The sequence below is a fragment of the Phaethon aethereus genome (genome assembly GCF_964289735.1).
Source record: "Phaethon aethereus genome assembly, chromosome: 12".
Classification (NCBI taxonomy): domain Eukaryota; kingdom Metazoa; phylum Chordata; class Aves; order Phaethontiformes; family Phaethontidae; genus Phaethon; species Phaethon aethereus.
Genome location: NC_138588.1, coordinates 20,728,116 through 20,746,954, shown reverse-complemented (window position 1 = coordinate 20,746,954; position 18,839 = coordinate 20,728,116). Strand labels below are relative to the sequence as shown.

The 18,839-nt window shown below is 40.0% G+C and overlaps 1 protein-coding gene across 2 annotated transcripts in view; it reads left to right on the top strand.

The window, feature by feature from the left end:
* PEAK1 (pseudopodium enriched atypical kinase 1) overlaps nucleotides 1-17,267 on the top strand; it is a gene marked incomplete at its 5' end in the record, with an annotated part of 32,741 nt that extends 15,474 nt beyond the window's left edge. For both annotated transcript variants that reach the window (XM_082005363.1, XM_082005362.1), the window contains 2 exons: nucleotides 6,792-7,540; nucleotides 15,860-17,267. In XM_082005363.1, coding sequence (XP_081861489.1) covers nucleotides 6,792-7,540; nucleotides 15,860-17,017 — 1,907 coding nt within the window. In that variant the 3' untranslated portion in view covers nucleotides 17,018-17,267. The remainder of the gene's footprint in view (nucleotides 1-6,791; nucleotides 7,541-15,859) is intronic.
* Between the last annotated feature and the right edge of the window lie 1,572 nt (nucleotides 17,268-18,839).

Genomic DNA, 18,839 nt, shown 5'->3' with positions numbered 1-18,839 from the left:
ATCATAGATTTTGTAGAATTAACAAATACTGGTGTGTGTAACTGAAAGAAAGGATGAGAATGTAATTTAATTAAGTTACATCACATTTGACTCCTGCTTCAACTGCAATTGTATCTACAGTTACCTTTTTATAGCTACATACTACAGTTTGTAGTTTGTAAAACACGTCATTTGAACATCATAATTTGCAGCGTAATGCACAATATTCACTTTTTAAATACTAATCTAATACATATTCTATGTTTTTTTATTGAAAAGCAGGTATTACGTCCTTACTTTGATAAATGCCTAATATTCAGCTGTGACACGTCACGTGAAATTTTATGAACAGAAATAATGGCAAGCTTTGGTGCATTTTTATCTGCAATCAGGTAGTAGTTTATATCAGGTACTGCCCTCAAATATATTTAGTTTTGGCCTTCCCCTGCTCCAGTCCTGCCCACAAAAACTCCAAGTGTGCCAGCAAGTATTTGTCGGGAACCAAACTGCAGATGCACAATTTGAGAATAGCTCATGTATAAAATATGGGCTGTATTTCTCAGTTCATCTCACATGTAAAATCATACATCTAGGAATTAAAAAAAAAAAAAAATGCAGGCAAGCCTTACGAGAGAGAGGATTCTCTTCTGGGAATCAGATATAACATGAAAGACCTGGAGCTTTTAGGAAACCTGAGGTCCCACCATGGTGATAGGATAAAAGACCCCAGTATGTTCCTGGATGTATAAAGAGGACGAAACTTCAGTAGGAGCAGAGAGGTTATGTATATCTCATTTTTACCTTGCAACTGCCGTGGCCATAGTCAAGCCCTGGTGACCACAGTTTAAGAAGAATGTTTAAAAAAAATTGTACAGGCTCTAAAGAAAAGCTTTGGAAATGCCTATTATTGTGGCAGGCACTTCATAGGGACTAATTCAAGAAGCTGAATCTGTTTGGCTTATCAAAGCAACAGAGTCTGGCTCGATCGTGGTGTGGATGCTGATGTGGTGAGCAGAACTGTGATGAGGGATACCTTTTGGAATCAACAACACATTTAACAAGAGCCAGTGGCTGCTGCTTGAATCTAGATGCAGAAACAAATGTTCCAATGTGTAAGGTAGGGCCTGGATGTTTCTTTTTTAAGGTGTGCCCTTATTCTAAGAGAAGTTAATTCAGGTAAGCCCTGTAGCGTATCGTAAGGAAGACAACAGACTAGATGATTAAAATCCTTCCCTTTGCAAATCTTTGAATTTTTCTATCTGTGTTGGAATTTGTTGAGGAAATTGACCTGATTGAATTGGCATCACCATAAGTAGATTAAGACATTCTCAATATACTCAGGATAGTATTTCTATAATTTAAAAAAGACTAGGTTATTTTATTACCAGCTATTTTTCTCCTCTCAAGTGAAAAAAATGAGGCTAAGTTTCTAGGTTTTATGATTGCTGACATTGGAAGAAATCCCAAATCACAGCATCGGCCATGGAGTATTACCTCAGTCAGTAAGTTAGACCAGGGCAGTGTGCTTCAGCCAGGCTATAAATAAGGCAGTGAAATCATTGTTGACTAAAACTGACAGTTCAGTGACAGACAGTGATTACAGTATCAGTCTGATGCACTTTGTATAATATATAATTAGTACAGATAATCTCTTTAACATGGTGTAATGGGAGGGTGGGTAGCAAGACCTGACAGGTCACCAAGGCAGACAAGCTGTTGGATCTGAAGTTTTTCTTTATCTAGTACCTGCAGCCAATCTGTTCTGTGCAGAGTCTCAAACTATTGGTGAGAAACTGGAGGTGCATCATGAATGTTAGTTAATAAATATTAGCTTTCCTTGCTGTTATACATATTATCGTTCTGGTAAGATTTTTATCTAATAAATTAACAATAAACGTGTCAATAACTGAGTATAATGCAGGATTAACAATCATGTTCATGTAAATTTGTGTACTGAATAATTTTATAGAATAGTAGTGTTGTACATGTACTGTGTTTGTTGGAATTGGGGCTGTGAAGCATGAGGGTTGCTTTTGGAGTGGCTGGAAGATCCTTTTACACCTTTGTTGTGCTTTTCATGGTTTGGTTATTTTTATCGGTCAGGCTAAGAGTTTATTAAGGAGTGGTGTATTTTGTACTGCTATTAAAGATCAGTATAATTGATCTGCTGCTTATACAAAAAAACCTTTTCCAGGCTCTGCATTATAATAAAAATGCAGGTTGCAAAGGATGATCAATATCCAAGTACAAGGAAGGAGAAGGTACTAGGACAAGGGTACAGAGGGGGAATTTGTAGAGTGGAGGTGGCCAACCTGTGGGTTTTACTTAGTGAATACTTTAATCAGCCTTTATACCTGGACTTTGCAACATGAAATGGGGATGTACCGACATGAGAATTACTGGGACGTCTGACTCCGTTCCTGGCTGCGGGGAGAAACAGGGCGGCAGAGGCTGCCAAAGCCAGCGCTGTTGAACTGCTCCAAGACGCAGCTGTGTGATCAGCCCAGCCCCATCTTACAGCGGGCTTCCTGCAGACACAGAAGAGCCACTCAAAATGTCTCTTTCTTGCTGGTCTCCACTATAGAGAGTGCACAGTTTTGATTTTTAGTTCTGTTGGGGTTTTGATAGATGTGGTCTTGGAAGATTGGTTACCCGTGTTGTACATGCATGATTATTAATTTTTGCTTTCCTTGGCAATGCAGAACGTGAAATTTTTGTCAAACTGATGTGCTAAGCTGGAGAATGGCAGAGGTGAGAGTCATTTTGGCCATTTTAGCCCTCCGGGTCCTGTTCATTCATCTAAATCCCTACGCTAGGGGATTAGAGATTAAGGAGTACCGTGGTGGTCACCAAAACTGACAACAGAGCTCGTAATCGTGGCAATAGCCCAGTTACTACTGTGAATACTAGAGTATTGTTTTCAACTGTTTTCTAATTCACATCTTCCCACAAAGAACGTTATCCTTGGATGAGAAATGGTAGTTGCCTATGATCAGAAAAACACTTTCAAGAATAAAGGAGATCACAGGGTAGATTACCACGTCAAAAGCAAAATTAGTTTGGAGAAAGTACAGAAGAAGCCTGCTGTCAAGGGTGTACTGGACCCGTATATGTATTGTAGAGCAATATACATCTCGGGAACGGTTCTATTCAAGGAAGGATGGAAGCATGCAGCATGTCACCCGCTTCGCTTGCCTAATTCACCATTAGTTTTTTTCCAAATTAAAGAAATATTTTCCTTCACAGTTCTGAAATTTCTTGACAACGTATACTGCTGATCTGGTCTAAGCAAGAAAGATAGATATGTGGACTATCAAGAAAACTAAACAATACTTAAGCATGTCATTAAGAAAAAACATGCTTATGGAATATAAATTTGAATTAAACCTGAGCTCAGTGTGTCAGATTTGATAGTTTCATGAACTAACATAAACAGGTTGCAATGCGAAGTCTGATGAGTTACCTGGAAAAATAAAATTTAAACGCTTTTTTTTAAGGGCTGATTTAGAGTTTCAGACCTTTGCATGGTGTCTGGAGACTTAAATATTAATATTTGAATGGCGTAGTGAGGTTCTATAATGGAAGATATTCTTGAACTGTAGAATTACTTAAAGGTCTCTCAAAAGCTGCTGTCTATAAAGAGTTAAATTTCTTCTGTTTTTCAACAGTCTGGAAGCCACTTCAAAGATCTCTGTAAGTGGTAGCCTAGTACTGTGCCTGTTCCTCCTTTTCATTTGCCTCCTGAGAGTGTAGCTCAGGGTGAACCTTGTAATGTTGGAGAGTCTGTGCCATAGGTAAGGAAATGATGGGTTTTAAGCATGCAAGGGGAGAAGGAAATGATAGGCAAGGAAAGGAAGCAAATGCTCTGCAAGTACTTCTATGCAAAAGAACATCGTTGTGCCTCTTACAGGGACAAAATTTTAGATGACCTTTTTCTTGCTAGACAATGAATTTAAAAACGTGTGAGACATGCGGGATCACGCCATGCTTGGGGAAAGCTGAGCTGGAAAGACTGGCCCAGTGGGGATGAAAGAAATGTACAGTGTTAAGAACTCAGCATAAAAACAGTCCAGATTCGAAGCTTTTCAAACACGTAATACAGATGGATAGATTTCAATACGGAAAATCTGTTCTTGTGGGGAGAAACTATACTGTAACATGACATGATTTACAAACTGATTTTCCTCAGCCAAGAATACTTGAAAAAGTAACTACATAATGGCTTGTACGTGCAGTTCTCTGGATCCTGCCACCCCCACCAGACATCTGCAAAGACAACTTCAGGTTATGAAGACCTTCTTCAGTTATGTTTTGATGTCACAGTTCCAATAGCTATGCAAAAGCAATAACTAGCGCAAGTCACTGGTGGCAGTCGCACCACTCCTCTGTATGAAGGGCTTTTGGAGGACAGGGCCATTAAAGCAGACAGAAAATAACAGAATCAAGAAGAAGCGCCTTTATAAATCTTACCTTTCTTGGAGAGGGCTTCTGCTGCTGCTGCTCGAGATGTGCATCTTGCTCTCATTTGTTTCCTTGCTGTTTCCTCTAGCGTGTGTGCAGTCCTTGGATTAGCAAGTCACACAAGCAATGCGTATTAGGAAACTGCCTCCTGAAATAGTAGCCTTTCTCAAAACCCCAGCAGCTGGGCTATTTTAGCGTAGTGGGGAAGAGGGTAAGAGCGAGAAAACGGCAAGTGATCCTTAACACAGAATGTTGCCGGGGAGAAGTACATAGGTCACAGATTTTGTAAGAGTAAGCAGATGTGGAAGACTACAGACATTTGGATGAATAAGAAAACTGGATACGGACAGAGTGGAAGTGAATTTGTCTCAGGACAATTCTGCTTTTGACTCTAAATCATGCCACTCTTCGTCTCTGCAACAGGTACCTGATAGAGTTCCTGTACTGTTCACCTGGGGCCAATGTTATATGCTGCAGCATATCAAATGGTGAGAGGAAGAGCTGCTGTTGCAGAGCATGCTTGCTGCAATACCAAGATCAGAAAGGAGCAGTAGGGGGTCCCCTGAGTGTTAAATTTTTTTAAGCAACCTTGATAATGATTTGAGAGGGATATGCAGGGATTCTCCAATATTTCTAGCCTTTGAATATTTTTATTTTGTGGTAGCTAAAAAGTGATGACCTAGGGGAATAGTCCTTCTGCAGTCTTCCCTGATGATCAGGCAGCAGAATTTCCTGCTCAAAATTCAATTTTTTAAACATTGGAATATCTTCTTTTCATAGACTGCAAAGCCTTTTATTATTAATTATGGACCAAAGTGATGTAATTCAAATTTGAAGCTGAGATCCCCCCAGTTTGGTTCAGCATTGCAGTTCAGTCCTCCCTTTACAAGGATTCAGCACTTATTATAAATAGTCCAATAGTCATAGTATCTTCCTACTTGCTATTCCCTTACTAAAAAAGATGCTCAACTGCAATTACACAGAGCATCCATTTCACATCTGCTGTGTTGCAACTGTAACAACTGGCTTCTTACCTTACCATGAGAGTCAACAAACCTCACAGGAGTAGTAGAAAACTTATAAGATAATTTCTCTGAAAGTAGCAGTTGATTATTAAGAGCAGCAATGTTGCTCATTTGGATACGAGTAACAACTGTTTAATTGTCCCAGAGCAGCGAGTTGGTCATTTGTGTTGTCTGGTTATTGTTTTTTATTCTCTCTTACATTACTGTCATTTATTTATTTGTTTCCAAGGACTCTGGCAGTTATAAAACATAATTGTCTTCTCTAAAAGCCATCCAAAACACATGACAGGAAGTTTATCTTCCCTAGAAGCACACAAGTACTTAAAACCAGGTTGTCAGCGGAAATCCCGTGCTTTCATGTATATAACCTGCCGTTTGGAATCTTTTGACTGAATCTACGTCATGTTATCTGTGAACATAATATTGCTAACAAAGGTACCCATGGCAAGTGAGTAAGGGAAACCTATTAGAGAAAGTTACGGTCACGGGGAGTGGGTAAGCATTTTAAATTTTAGGGTAAAAAATATTTGGTTTTGTAATCTCAAAATATGATCCTACTCTCATTGAAAGAAGTGGCAACACACTTGTCAACTTGAGCGAAAGTAGGCTTAACGTCCTTGTTTTCACCCGGTGAATCTGCTAGGGCCACCCTGACTTTCCAATGTGACCGCCGACTAAATTACATTATTTGTGTCTGAAGTTTTCTGGTTTCCATTCTGAAATAATGATTTCAGCCTTTTTAGCACATTTCAAATCCAAGTGATCTCAAGTGTTTTACTGACTACTATGAGAATATATTAAAAAAATCACTCTACCTGCCAGCGAAATGCGCCTCTCAAAGAGACAGTACAGCCCCTTAGCAGTCTCCACCCATAGTTTTAGCACATTTGAATAGGAAGTAAGGAATAATATTGTAGTTGATTGACTGCAGAAGGAATTATGGGAGGCTGGGAATTACTTACTGAAACTGGAATTTGGCCAGGGTGCCAAAATTGACGTGTGGTTTTTGCTTGCACTTTTTGTCATTGATCCTATGTGATGTAAAATGCCAGCATTGCTAGCACTGAAACTGATTTTAATATACAGACCAAGGTCAAATAAAGACCGTCTGTATGCGACGATATATATGTGATGCTGATTTGGCATCACTTTGCTTTCTAATTAGTTCATCTTTTCAGATATGTGTTTAGGTTTTCTTCAAATATTGGGGGGGTTCTAGTCAGCTGTTTTTTTTTTTTTGCCTTAAACTGCTTTGCAGAGTGCAAATATGAGCAGCGGGTGCAAAGTACTTTAACCTTCTATTACTCTTATCTTCTTATTACACAGGACAGTCCAGAGCAGCCATGATACCTCCAAAACAGCCGAGGCAACCGAAGGGAGCTTTGGATGATGCCATTGCCTTCGGAGGACTAGTAGACCAGGAAACGATGAACAACTTGCAGCCAACACCACCTCCACTGCCAAAGAAAACAATTTTGAGAGCTAACACAGAGCCGACTCCCAGGGATCTCCAGAAGCAGGCTCTGGAGAACAACCTGTGCATCGTGGCCAATCCCACCTATGATATCGACACCAACTGGGAAGCAAGCAGCGCCTGCTCTTCAGCCAGCCTGGAGCTCAAGGTACTGGACAATGAGTCAGGAGATTCCTTGGACAGGCCTACAGAAAAACTAAGGGCAACCACCTCAGCAACTAACAGTGTTTCCAGCCTAACCACTATCAGTATTAAGGACCGCTGTTCCAATAGCATGGAGTCTCTAGCAGGGAGACGCATCTCGCAGACTAAGCAGGGCAAAGGTGTCCAGAAGCCACAAAGGCAAGCACTTTATCGAGGAATTGAGAACCGAGAAGAGGTGGTTGGTAAAATCCGAAGCCTTCACGCTGATTCACTGAAGAAGCTGGCACTTAAATGTGAAGACTTGTTCATGGCTGGACAAAAAGACCAGCTGCGATTCGGGGTGGACAGCTGGTCAGATTTCAGGCTAACCAGTGACAAGCCGTGCTGCGAGGCAGGCGATGCAGTTTACTACCCAGCTTCTTATGCGAAAGATCCTCTCAACAATTATGCAGTCAAGGTAAGAGGGGCATGAAAAAACGTAACCCTAGACATCAGTGACAAAATGTAACAATAGCAATAATCTGCAGCACACCCATTACTGTAGGTCCTACAAACGTAAATGCGTGCCGCTTGCAGCAGCGCTGTGTGAAAAGTAAGAGTCCCAAGACACACACCATGTGTGGCATTGGTGTCTGCTGTTTAAGTTTCATCTGTTTTTACTGCAGCCCCAAAATTATTAAAACAAAATTCAACACAATTGTCTTTACCAGGGCCGTTATTTAATGAAATATTGACAAGAAAGCTGTATTATTTTAACATGGGTCAGCAGTTTTTTGGAAATTTGCAATAACAAAATCCTTTGGTTCATCTGCATCCAGATGATACTAAATCATCATTTTTAGTTAGGAAAGATTTCAAACTTTTCCATGCTTAGAGCCATGTAATTTTAAATGTAAATTTTAGGCTAATATATCTTTATGTTCCCATACAAGGTCTTGTATTTTCACCAGTGTTCATTACCAGCCTTTCAAAAGCTCTGTCTAGCTGCCAATGTTGCCCTCTAAGCTGTAACAAAAAAAAAAAAAAAAAAAAGTGGAACTTGTCAGTGTTAGTTTTGTGGCCTTTTACTAAACAAACAATTGGTTTGTGTCTAGTTTATTCTTCAGCTAACACAGAAAAGAAATCAGATTTACTAGATTTACTGCTAATATATTACTGAATAGTTGGCAGCTCTCTCACTAGATTTTGTTACTTTATGGGCTTTTATGTAGGTAATTCTTTCTAAGCGCTGTATCTCTAAAGTTCTCAGTGCTTATCTGGTAGGACGATAGTGAGAAAGACAGTCGAGATTGAGATTCATAGCTCTGTCAGGCTTCCTGTGTGACCTTGAGCAAATCATTGAACTTATGACTCCTTGTTGAAACTGAGAGAAAACATCTATTACCCAACACAGGTGTGTGAGGCCGAATCGATTATTGCTTATAGAGCATGTTGACATTCTCAGAAAGGTAGTGCTTTACAGCAACAAAACGTTGTTACAACTGGTATGTTCTTCTGAAACTTGGAAAGGCATCTTTTTAAGGCAGATTTGTGGGCATAACCATTTATATTTCTTTTTGAAAAGATGTGAAATGAAATACAAATGTCTTGTGGATCCACATCCAGTGGTACAAAACAGCCGAGAACCAGACCGTGAATATATCTGGCAATCTACACTGGTTGCAGAATCAGCAGTCTGGCATTACTCAGTTTGGGCTGGTTTTTTGTTTTAATACAATGATGCAAAAATGGTTGCTTCTAGGACCCAAAGTGGTATTTTCTTATATAATTTAAACTGTGGTTTTCCTTCTATAATCAGTTATGGTAAATTTCAACTTTGTCTTAACATTTGCCCCTAAGCTGATCTTTGACTTAGAAGTCATCAGTCCAGGATAAGAGTTCTACAAAATCTCATAACAACAGATTGCTCTTACATCACACACAAATTTGGGGAATTTAGCTTTAACAAATATACCAGTTTTACTTACTATCATGGGGATTTTTTTGTGTGAGCCAAAATACATAATTATCTGCCTCCAGCAAATAAGCTATGTATTGCTGACATTTTCAATCCGTTGTCCCCAAAACAGGATGGCAAAAATAGTGAGATTAAAATTACTGGTGTGCCTAGTGAGTCCAAAATACACTCTTGCTGTTATTTTTGATCAAGTCTTAGAAATACATTTTGAAAATGTATATGGAGCCACATCTTCGGACAGTGTAAATTTTATGTAGTTCTTTTGAGTTTTGTAGAACTACCCAAGCGACACCGTCTAACAATTCAGACACTTCATAGGTTCTATGATTTTAATATTAGATTTGCGAAGAAAAAGCAGTAATGGGATTTTTTAAATTATTATTCCTCTTTGCAGAAAAGAAGAGATTCACCCCCAAACAGTGTTAAGAGTCTTAATGCATAAGTAACAAACAAAAAAAAAAAAAAAAAAAAGTTTTAAAAATGTATCTTCAAAAGTAGAATTACAAAAGCATTGTTAAAAATTAAGGTTTAATCATTTGACTACTGTTGAAGAATGAGCTTTCTGTGCAGCTTTACATTCTGGTGGTGTCACCGGCAAAAGATGCTTTGATAAATTTGGTGGAGAACGAGCACAACCTGTTCTGTTGGTGTGGATATTGGAGAAAACATTGTTTATAGGAGTGTGTTGTTTCAAAGCATTGTATTATGCTTTTTGCTTCGTTCTTACCTAATCTGCTAGTAAACATCCTGTGAAAAAAAGTTGCAGGAAGCCATGTAGAAATTATTTTGACTGAAACATTATAAATAAAAACAGTAAATAAGTCATGATGAGAAAACTACTTTTCCAAATGGAAGAAAAAAAGAAGTTCCCTTAAAAGAGAGGTTTCTATAAAATTCCAGTCCCTGAGATATTTTTCCTTCACTAAGTGCAGTACCACCTACTAAGTAGTTGGTAGATCTGGGACAATATGGATAAACATTCCCCTGAAACCACAGTCTTATCAGTAATTCCAAATATGTAGTGGAGAGGTTACACTAAAGTAAAAGCAGCAGAGCGCACCAGCTTTTCCTGCAAAGCGGATTGGGTGAGTTCAATTCTTAGTATCTCTACGCAGACTGAATAAGGCTGCGATGTGGCAGCGATCTTTACCAAAAAAATACTGAGAATGAGTAATATTTAACATGAGTTTAATTACTGTGTCAGTGACATGGAGGAAACTACTTCCACTTTCAGTATTGAACTCTCAAGGAAATTGCTGTCATAGACAGACACAGATAGAAATGATGATTCAGAGTCCACACGGAACAATACAGACATAAAAAACCAGCAGGGTTATGGCTTGCAGTATGTGTTCTGGCCGCAGGCACGTGGTGCAATGCAGTTCAGGTAGGATAACAGGAATTGCAAAGGTGCAAACAAACAGCTCAAAAGCAGCAGTTAAAGATTTATTGCTTTGGTTGCTACAGGCCAGCAGAAGTTCTGCTCGCAGTAAAACCTTAGGATTTCTGCTAAGGTTCCTGTCCCAAGTATAAAAGAGAGCAATGCAGAAGTAAATCGTATTGGGCTGAATTTGGCTGACAGTTATTTTCCAGTTGTTTAGTTTGTCACAATGTGCTAAGATTGTTTTTTGGTAATTCGGTTTCCTAGTGGACCTTCTTGGCAGAAGTGTTATTAAAGGTCATCCCAGAACTTCATGCTTCAGATCAAACTAAAGCTATGTACGTTAAACTTTTAGCCCGTTCCGAGTTCAGTCGCAGCAGCGTAGAATTCGGTATTTTGGGACATCGTTAAAAAGTCAAAGCTCTATTCCAAGGCCAGATCAAGAAAATGAGGTCAATCAGAAATCAAACTGGCCTCCTTGGAAAACAAGGTTGTGCCAAGAACAAGCTATCAATTTGGGATTAGCAAGCTTTCATTCTATGCAGAATTTCATTTGCAGTTGTCCCTCTGTGCAATACAACAAAGTAGCACAGATGGTGCAGTCTTTGCGATCTTCTGTCTTTCTCATTTTCAGCACTTGTAAATTCATTTCCCACAATGTTCATCTTACTTTAAGTTCACTGATGCCCTGTAAAATGCATAGGACAGAGTGGAAATGAGATTCCCTGCTGGTAAAGTGGAAGTCAGCTGATGGCACAGTAGGCTACTGGACTCATAAAGGAAAAATAAAAGCTAATGCAGATCAGGTTTTAGAAGCTCTGAAACATTAAAATCTTGCTGTTAAGGATGGGGTCCAGGCAGGGGAATTTGAATGGCAGGATATAAAGAAACCTGTCCTGTCCCTATAAACATGATGGAAGTTTAGTTTGTATGGATGCACTAAAGAAAAGATTCATGATGACAGTGCATTCCAGTGAAAAGGAAGACAGAAACTTTCCGTTCCTTCCTACTCGTATCTCTCCTTTTTTTTCTTACTGCTTTCTTGCATCCTGTGGAAGGGCTTTTTACCAACATTGCTTCATCTTTGAACAACCAGCTCTTTATCAGCTTTAGAAATAAGGCTTGCCAAGCCCTTATCAACACCTTTCTTTCAGCTATTATCACATACCGTATCTTCATAGCTCAGCTGATTGTAGTTCATTAAAGCAAATGGTAAATGACTGATTGATCCTACTTTCTGTTGGTGTTTTAGTAGAAGTATTTTCACCTTTTTCTTTTCCTGTGCCCAGAAATAGGAATTCAACATATTATATATGTAAAAGGCAGCAGGGTTTCTGTGGTATTTTAGAGTAGGTGACTGGAACAGACAAAAGCTTTAAAAATCATGCGAAGAAAACTGGGCCGGTTTTGACATGGAATTAACTGTCACAAACAGAAAACAAGCTCTGTATCTACTCCATCAATTCATCACAAGTAGTCTACAACACTACCTAATGAGGCCATCAAATTTCACAATTTGTTCCCTAAATCTTTTCAAATGTAAATATAGGCTTTGGCTACATAACTTACTCTAACTCAAAGCATTTTGCAAATTTTAAATCTTGGTCATTCAGATGATAGTTTTAGGTGATAATAAAGTTATTACCTTATAAAATGGTAGGCTGAGCATTATTACCCATTAATAGTATTAAACACTAGCATTCACTACTCTGTTGCAAAATGGTAATTAAAATAAGAGTTCTGAGTAGAAGCCGCAACTCAGAAAATTATAAAATAGTACAAGAAGTTTGTCAGTAAATAAAATTTACATTCTATATACTGTCTTTGAATAGATCAATAAGAAAACTACCCATATACTTCCCTGTGCCAAAAAAGTGAGAGTGTCCAAAAGCCACCACTATTGGGCTCTAAGAGATTTTTTTTTTTTCTTTATTTGGTTATCTTTAACAGCAGAATAAAGAGGGGGAAAACTGTAGTCATGAATGCAGCCATTTTAGTATTGATTTTAATCCTAATACTATTTAGTCTTTAATTTCTGTTTTGTTGATATAAAGAGAGGAGTCTGAAACAAAAATTCATATATAAGAACTGACATTGGGGAAAGTTTGGCTCTGCTCTGGGTTCAGACGTTAGAGTGGACTCCGCAGAGTGTAACGGTGGAGTTGTTAATGTGACTTGTTCACCCTGGGAAGTGTTACAGGGATCATTACATATAAAGCTCTGTTCTGCTTGATCCTGGGGAAGTCTTAACTAGAATACTGTATTCATTATTGGGTGCCACTCTTCAGAAAGATGTCATAAACAGGGAGAATCCGGAAAAGAGCAACAAGAATCAGAGGGTTAAGAATAAAGATAGGAGGAATGAGGGCTGGTTACTTTCAAAAAAGAAAACAGTGTAGAGGGGAAAAGTTACCTTTTCCCAAGTGTAAAGGTGTAATGTTAAAGGATGGGAATCAATAATTTTTAATATCAGCCAGGAGAAGGGCTATCAGTTTAATTCAAAGTAAAACAGACTTGGGATTGAATAGCAGGAATAAAGAGAAAGGAGAAGATAGAGAAGGACAACTCTCTTTTGGGGCATTTTTAGTAGGTTGGAAAGGCATTTCTTAGGATTGATCCAGCTGGCAACACGCAGAGCTGATTTGCCTTGCAGGCCAATTCTGCAGCCTCGGAGGAAAAGGGAATGGGTGCAAAGGCGGCGTACTCCTCCCTAATAGCTGAATCCCTGTTGGTGCACGGCCAGTCGTTTCTAATTTAGAAGGAAGCATTACCACCTCCACAGAGGCCTGTGACAGTGTGCTTTTATACTACCACAGCTCTAGGATTGGCAGTATTTTCTAAAATGAGCCAACCAAGGCTGATTTTGAGAGGTGCAAAGCCAATTATCCCCTGTTATTTTAATTGAAATTCCAGTAATAAATTTGAGAGCCCTTTTCTGAAGTAAGTAGGAAAAAGTAGCTGCCTTGGACTAACTTTACAAACTAGCAGTAAGTTTCGATTCCTTTGCTTTTCTTTTTCTATAGGTCAGGAGAAATCCTCTTCATAAACCTTTAAGAAGGCCTTGTATTCACTAAATTGAGAAGTATTGTTTTAAGAGCAAATACTCTGTGGATTATATACTCCTAATAGAATATCATTTTTAGGTGGCAGGTAGCATTAGAAAACTTCTGTGGGTAACGTGAAATATAGTACAATAGCTAGGGGCAAGTGCTTTTTTGCACTTTTCTTACCAGCAAGTAAGCTTGACCTTAAAATTAAACTGTTTCAGAATGAGTTTCTATTTTGGATTAGGTCAGTTAAGTATTTTTAAAACCTAAAGGCTGGATTACAACACAGTGGACCTTTTCTGCAGTTGGAATTGATTATGCCCATGGCTGTCTGTACAAGAAAAAGACCACGGACTTGAAGGCCATAAAAGACAAAACTCTTCTACTTTTCCTTAATAGCTGTTCTCCCAGTTAGATTTGATACACACTGGTAGGGTCTACCCAAGTTTTCTACTTCTGTCTTCTGTGCAGTATTAAGTATTTAATAAATCTGGGGACTTCAGTCTCCAAGACAATCAGCTGACATTTTCTTTCCATATATAATTCAAAGGTTAATGCTGTATTTCTACTGCATTTGTTTAAACTTTTGTAGCCCTTGAGAGAAGTGGGGGCGCACTTTCCATTGGTAACTCACTTCACTTCTAACAGTATAAAATACATTTGAAAATTTAAATTGGTAAGAGCCACTGTACAAAGAGGGTAACTATCAACGTTTCCAGAAAATGATGACGTTCTTATTTTAAATAGAATTGACTGGTACATGCATTTTCAAATTTGTTTGTGCGTCGCAGTTATAAACAGGCCTCAAGCTATAGTGTACATAATATGTAGGGAAATTTAAATGCTTGTGATGTATGGAAATACACACTGTATCAAAGATAAGAGGACAGTCAAAATACTGTTACTACTTGTGTCTACTTTCATATGATTATCTGACAATGCACTTTCCTGATCAATAAGCATAAAAGACTAACCCTCCCATTAAACTGTATGTTTCTTAACCACATAAGCACATAAAAGATGAAAAACTTTACTTCTCTCTCAGTGAAAGTTAAGTTTCTAACTTACCCTACATCAGTTCCTGAGAAGGGGAAAAATGAGGAACAGGGAGACAAGTCACCGTATGCCTATATTCAGGGCTAGTATGAGATCTGGGCTCCTTGGTGGTTGTGACTGTGTAGAACTAGTGCTGACTTTTACTAACCTAAGTTATTTGGCTTTCAGAGGTGAGTGAAGGGAAGCTGTAACTTCATCTGAAGAGAGACGTCTTCCTATTTTCTTTTCCTCTGAGCGTTGCAGTTAAGTCTTGTTGGTGCATTATACCAACTGAATATTTAGGCTCTAACCTTGTAAAGATTAAAACATACGCTCAACCTCACTGAACGATCTCACTGAAGTCAGTAGAGCTAAGGTTAATATGCAAGGTCAACAAGCCTGGGTGTTTGTAGGGCTGTAATTTTCATCAGTAAATGCCTTAGAACAGAGTCCCTAACAGAGGTTGTCCAGTGGCTGTTGTAAGGGGGTTGGAGCTGCCACTTGTTATGGCAGTATAAACGATTAATAAGGATAATTATTATGGTGATAATGTAAGTATCAAGATATTTCTGGACAGAAATTAAACACGGCTATCTAGGGCAAAATAAAAACACATACTTGGGACCTTGACAAATGACTGAAAGCAATTAAGGTACCATGTTGTAATAAGTTTCCATTCATCCCCTGAGCCACAGCAAGTATGCTCGCCAGCAGCCCCTGCCATGCACACACACCCCCCTCACTGCAGACACGAGGTGTTAACCTGACGCAGCTGCAACTAACAGATTGCAGTTTCCAATTACAGTGGGCAAGGAGCGTGCATCCAGTTGCTTAACTCAGCTGACAGGTGGTAGCTTGTTACGCTGTGCTAACTCAGTCGTGTGCAACCGTTTGATCATATCCTCAATTATTCTATGCATGTTTCTTTGTATCTCCTATTGCTATTGATTATTTTTATCTTGTTTAAGCTTCACACAAAGCTGAGAGAAGAACACGAAATAAAATGATATAGATAAACAAGTACCTGTAAAGTAAGCTTCGCTGTGAATTTACCACATATCAGCTGCTATTCTGACTAAAAGCACAACCTGCCTCAACTGTATTTTCCATTGAATCATACATGCACAGGGGGAGCTGCCTACACATATTGGTCTGCAGTTGCTTACTATCCAATGGAAATTGTTCGTGTGCCTTAAGATAAGTCTGCCAAGGTCAGTTCAGTAAAAAATGTCTCAGTGCTTTGTATTTAGGGCTAGACAGTGGATACCCATCAACAAGGTACTTTTTTTTTTTTTAAGAATATAGAATTTACAAATTTAAGAGCTCTGTTATGTCTGTTCTATTTTCTTCCCCCAGATTTGCAAGAGTAAAGCTAAGGAATCCCAGCAGTATTATCACAGCCTATCTATCCGGCAGAGTCTGGCTATCAACTTTAACATCCAGCAGGACTGTGGCCATTTCCTTGCTGAAGTGCCAGTTCGTCTCCTTCCATGGGAGGATGCTGATGCACCAGAGACAGAAGAAGAAGAGCAGGAAGAAGAGGAGGAAGAGCCTGAGCAAAAGAACAGGGACACTCCTTCCAGTACAGAGGCTTCACAGAAAGACAGCTCAAGCAACCAGGGGACCATCAGCAAGCCACGCAGCCGTGTTGTGGTCATCACTCGGGAGGTCCCATACTTAACAGTGGCCGACTTTGTGCGAGAATCTGCACCCCGCCATGCAAAAAGCCCAGATTTGTATGAGAGGCAGGTCTGTCTACTCCTTTTACAGCTGTGTTTGGGCCTGGAGCACCTGAAACCCTATCATATCACACACTGTGATCTGCGGTTAGAGAACCTGCTGCTGGTTCATTCCAGACCAGGAGGCAGCCCTCTGAGCTCTGAGTCCATGGAGCCCAGTCCCAACACTGCTTGCCCAGCCAGATTAATAGTGAGCAATTTCTCCCAGGCCAAGCAGAAGAGTCATATGGTGGATCCTGAGGTCCTACGGGATCAGTCCCGCCTGGCTCCAGAAATCATCACTGCAACACAGTACAAAAAGTGTGATGAGTTCCAGACTGGCATCCTCATCTATGAAATGCTGCACTTACCCAATCCCTTTGATGAGAATCCAGAGCTGAAGGAGAAGGAGTATACTCGTGCTGATCTCCCCAAGATCCCTTGCCGTTCCCTCTACTCGCAAGGGCTTCAACAACTTGCCAGCTGCCTGCTGAATCCCAACCCTTCGGAGAGGATCCTGATATCAGAAGCCAAGGGAATCCTTCAGTGTTTGCTCTGGGGTCCACGTGAGGACTTGTTCCATGCTCTAAGTATATCTTCCAACCCTGCCCGGAGAGATGCTGTACTTCAGAACTGGCTAGATATCAAAAGGACGCTGCTGATGATCAAGTTTGCAGAGAAGTCCTTGGACAGGGACTGTGGAGTTATCCTGGAAGACTGGCTTTGTTGTCAGTATCTGGCTTTTGCCACTATAGAATCACTTCATCGCATTGTGAGAATCATGCAGCAGCACTAGTTTGTAGAGCCTGTTGCTTTTCATGAAGCACCTCCACCCCAGCCCTCACTCCAGCTTGCCCTAGGGCTCACACTTTGTGCAAGTGTTAAGAAATAGCCTAGATCTCAAAGCCAGCAACTCTGAGCAAATAGGTTCTAATAGGAGAAACTACATCCTGTACCCAATATGACAGAAACTTTTCTTTTTTGACAGGCCTGTTAGGAATTGATTATATATACATGACTGCATTTGGATCAGACAGTATGTAACTTGATTAATATCTGGCTGAAAAGGAGAGCAAACTTTGATACCACTACTTCTGCCACTGCAGTAAATAAGTTGCCCTCCTCTTCTGGGTAGTTTCTGTCATTTCCATATGTAGCATTGGTTAGTGAATAGCAGTGACCATAAGCAGAAACGGATTAGTTGTAAATGTGAGATGAATGATCCACCATGCAACAAAACACTCATTTGCTTCCATTCCGCATACCACGCAAAATTTTCTCTCAGCATAGTCCCCCACAAGCGCGCTGGACTCCCCTTTCCTTGGGTCTCAGCCAAACAGATTCTGATCTTTCTCTTAGACTTTACACCACCTTTTTTCCCCTCCCCAGGGGTGGTTATCCTGCTGACTGTGGCAAGTGTCCGTGGGCCGTAAACATCTGCGTTCAGTCCTCTTCCCTTCTCCACTGCCTCTGACTCACTGCCTACCCCTGTCCTTTCCAACCACAGATCCGTGATTTCAACAATGCTGCCTTAATCAGACCATTACCCTTAGCTTAAGACCTCTGCGTTAAAAAGCAGAATATGCACACTTTGTCTTTGCCATTTCCTACATGACATTCACCAGTCTGGACTGTTAACGTACTGTAGCTGTAACCACATTTATATAAGAACAATACAACACACAGTGGGCAATTGAAATTCCCCTTCCACCGCAAAAGACACTAAAGCCTGACTTGAAATGCATAGAACGTACATAACCTTCTCTGAGAATCACTGCTATGAATTGGGGCTGAAAATAACAGCCACCTCTTCTATTTTATTTTGGTTTGCTCTTGTCACTTGTGCCATATTGCAAAGTGGGACTGAAATTGGCTCTGCTGGTATGTTGGCAGGAGATAGAAATGTTGAGAGCTTGTCTGTGTGTAGCTAACAGGCCACATGGAGACATTTTACTGCAGACACGGTTCTCTGAAGGGTAAAAACAAGGGGGCAAAAACACTGTTGTTTAATTATTGAGGGAGCTGTTAAGTTTGGCAGCCACAACTAACAGTATCGTGATCCGTTTTTCCCACAGTGGTGGTTGGCTGCGTCTCTCCTGTCTGTTCTATGTAGTGTTTTCTAACGTTGCTATAGACAGCACCCTAAAAAATGGAATGTTGTCAGAACAGCTCAAAGAGCATTGCAGACAGAGTTTTGGACTAGAGCAGGAATTAGTGAGGATTGAAGAGGCAGAATTTTTAAAAACTCAACCTGAAGGCGCTTTTCACTTTTAGAGGCCGCTGCTGACTTCCTTCCCTGACCTAACGGCCATTTCCTATGGAACCTCTGCGGTTGTACAGGCGGTATGTTTGCTCAGTATTGCTAGGCTCTGAATTGTTTCCTGAATCACTCTGAAGAACTGATCTGGATGCAGGGGAAGAAGTGATACCGAACATTCTGACCGCGTGATGGAAAGCAGACAGCCCTAGTTATAAGCCTGTGCTTCTCTCCTATGGATCTATGTGCAATTCTTGTATGTATTTTTTCAAGCTGTACATTACAGTGTTCACTTTACACACCAGCCGTTTGTTACCTGATGCTAGATCTGCAGCCCCTTCCTTTACTTTCCTGGCACATA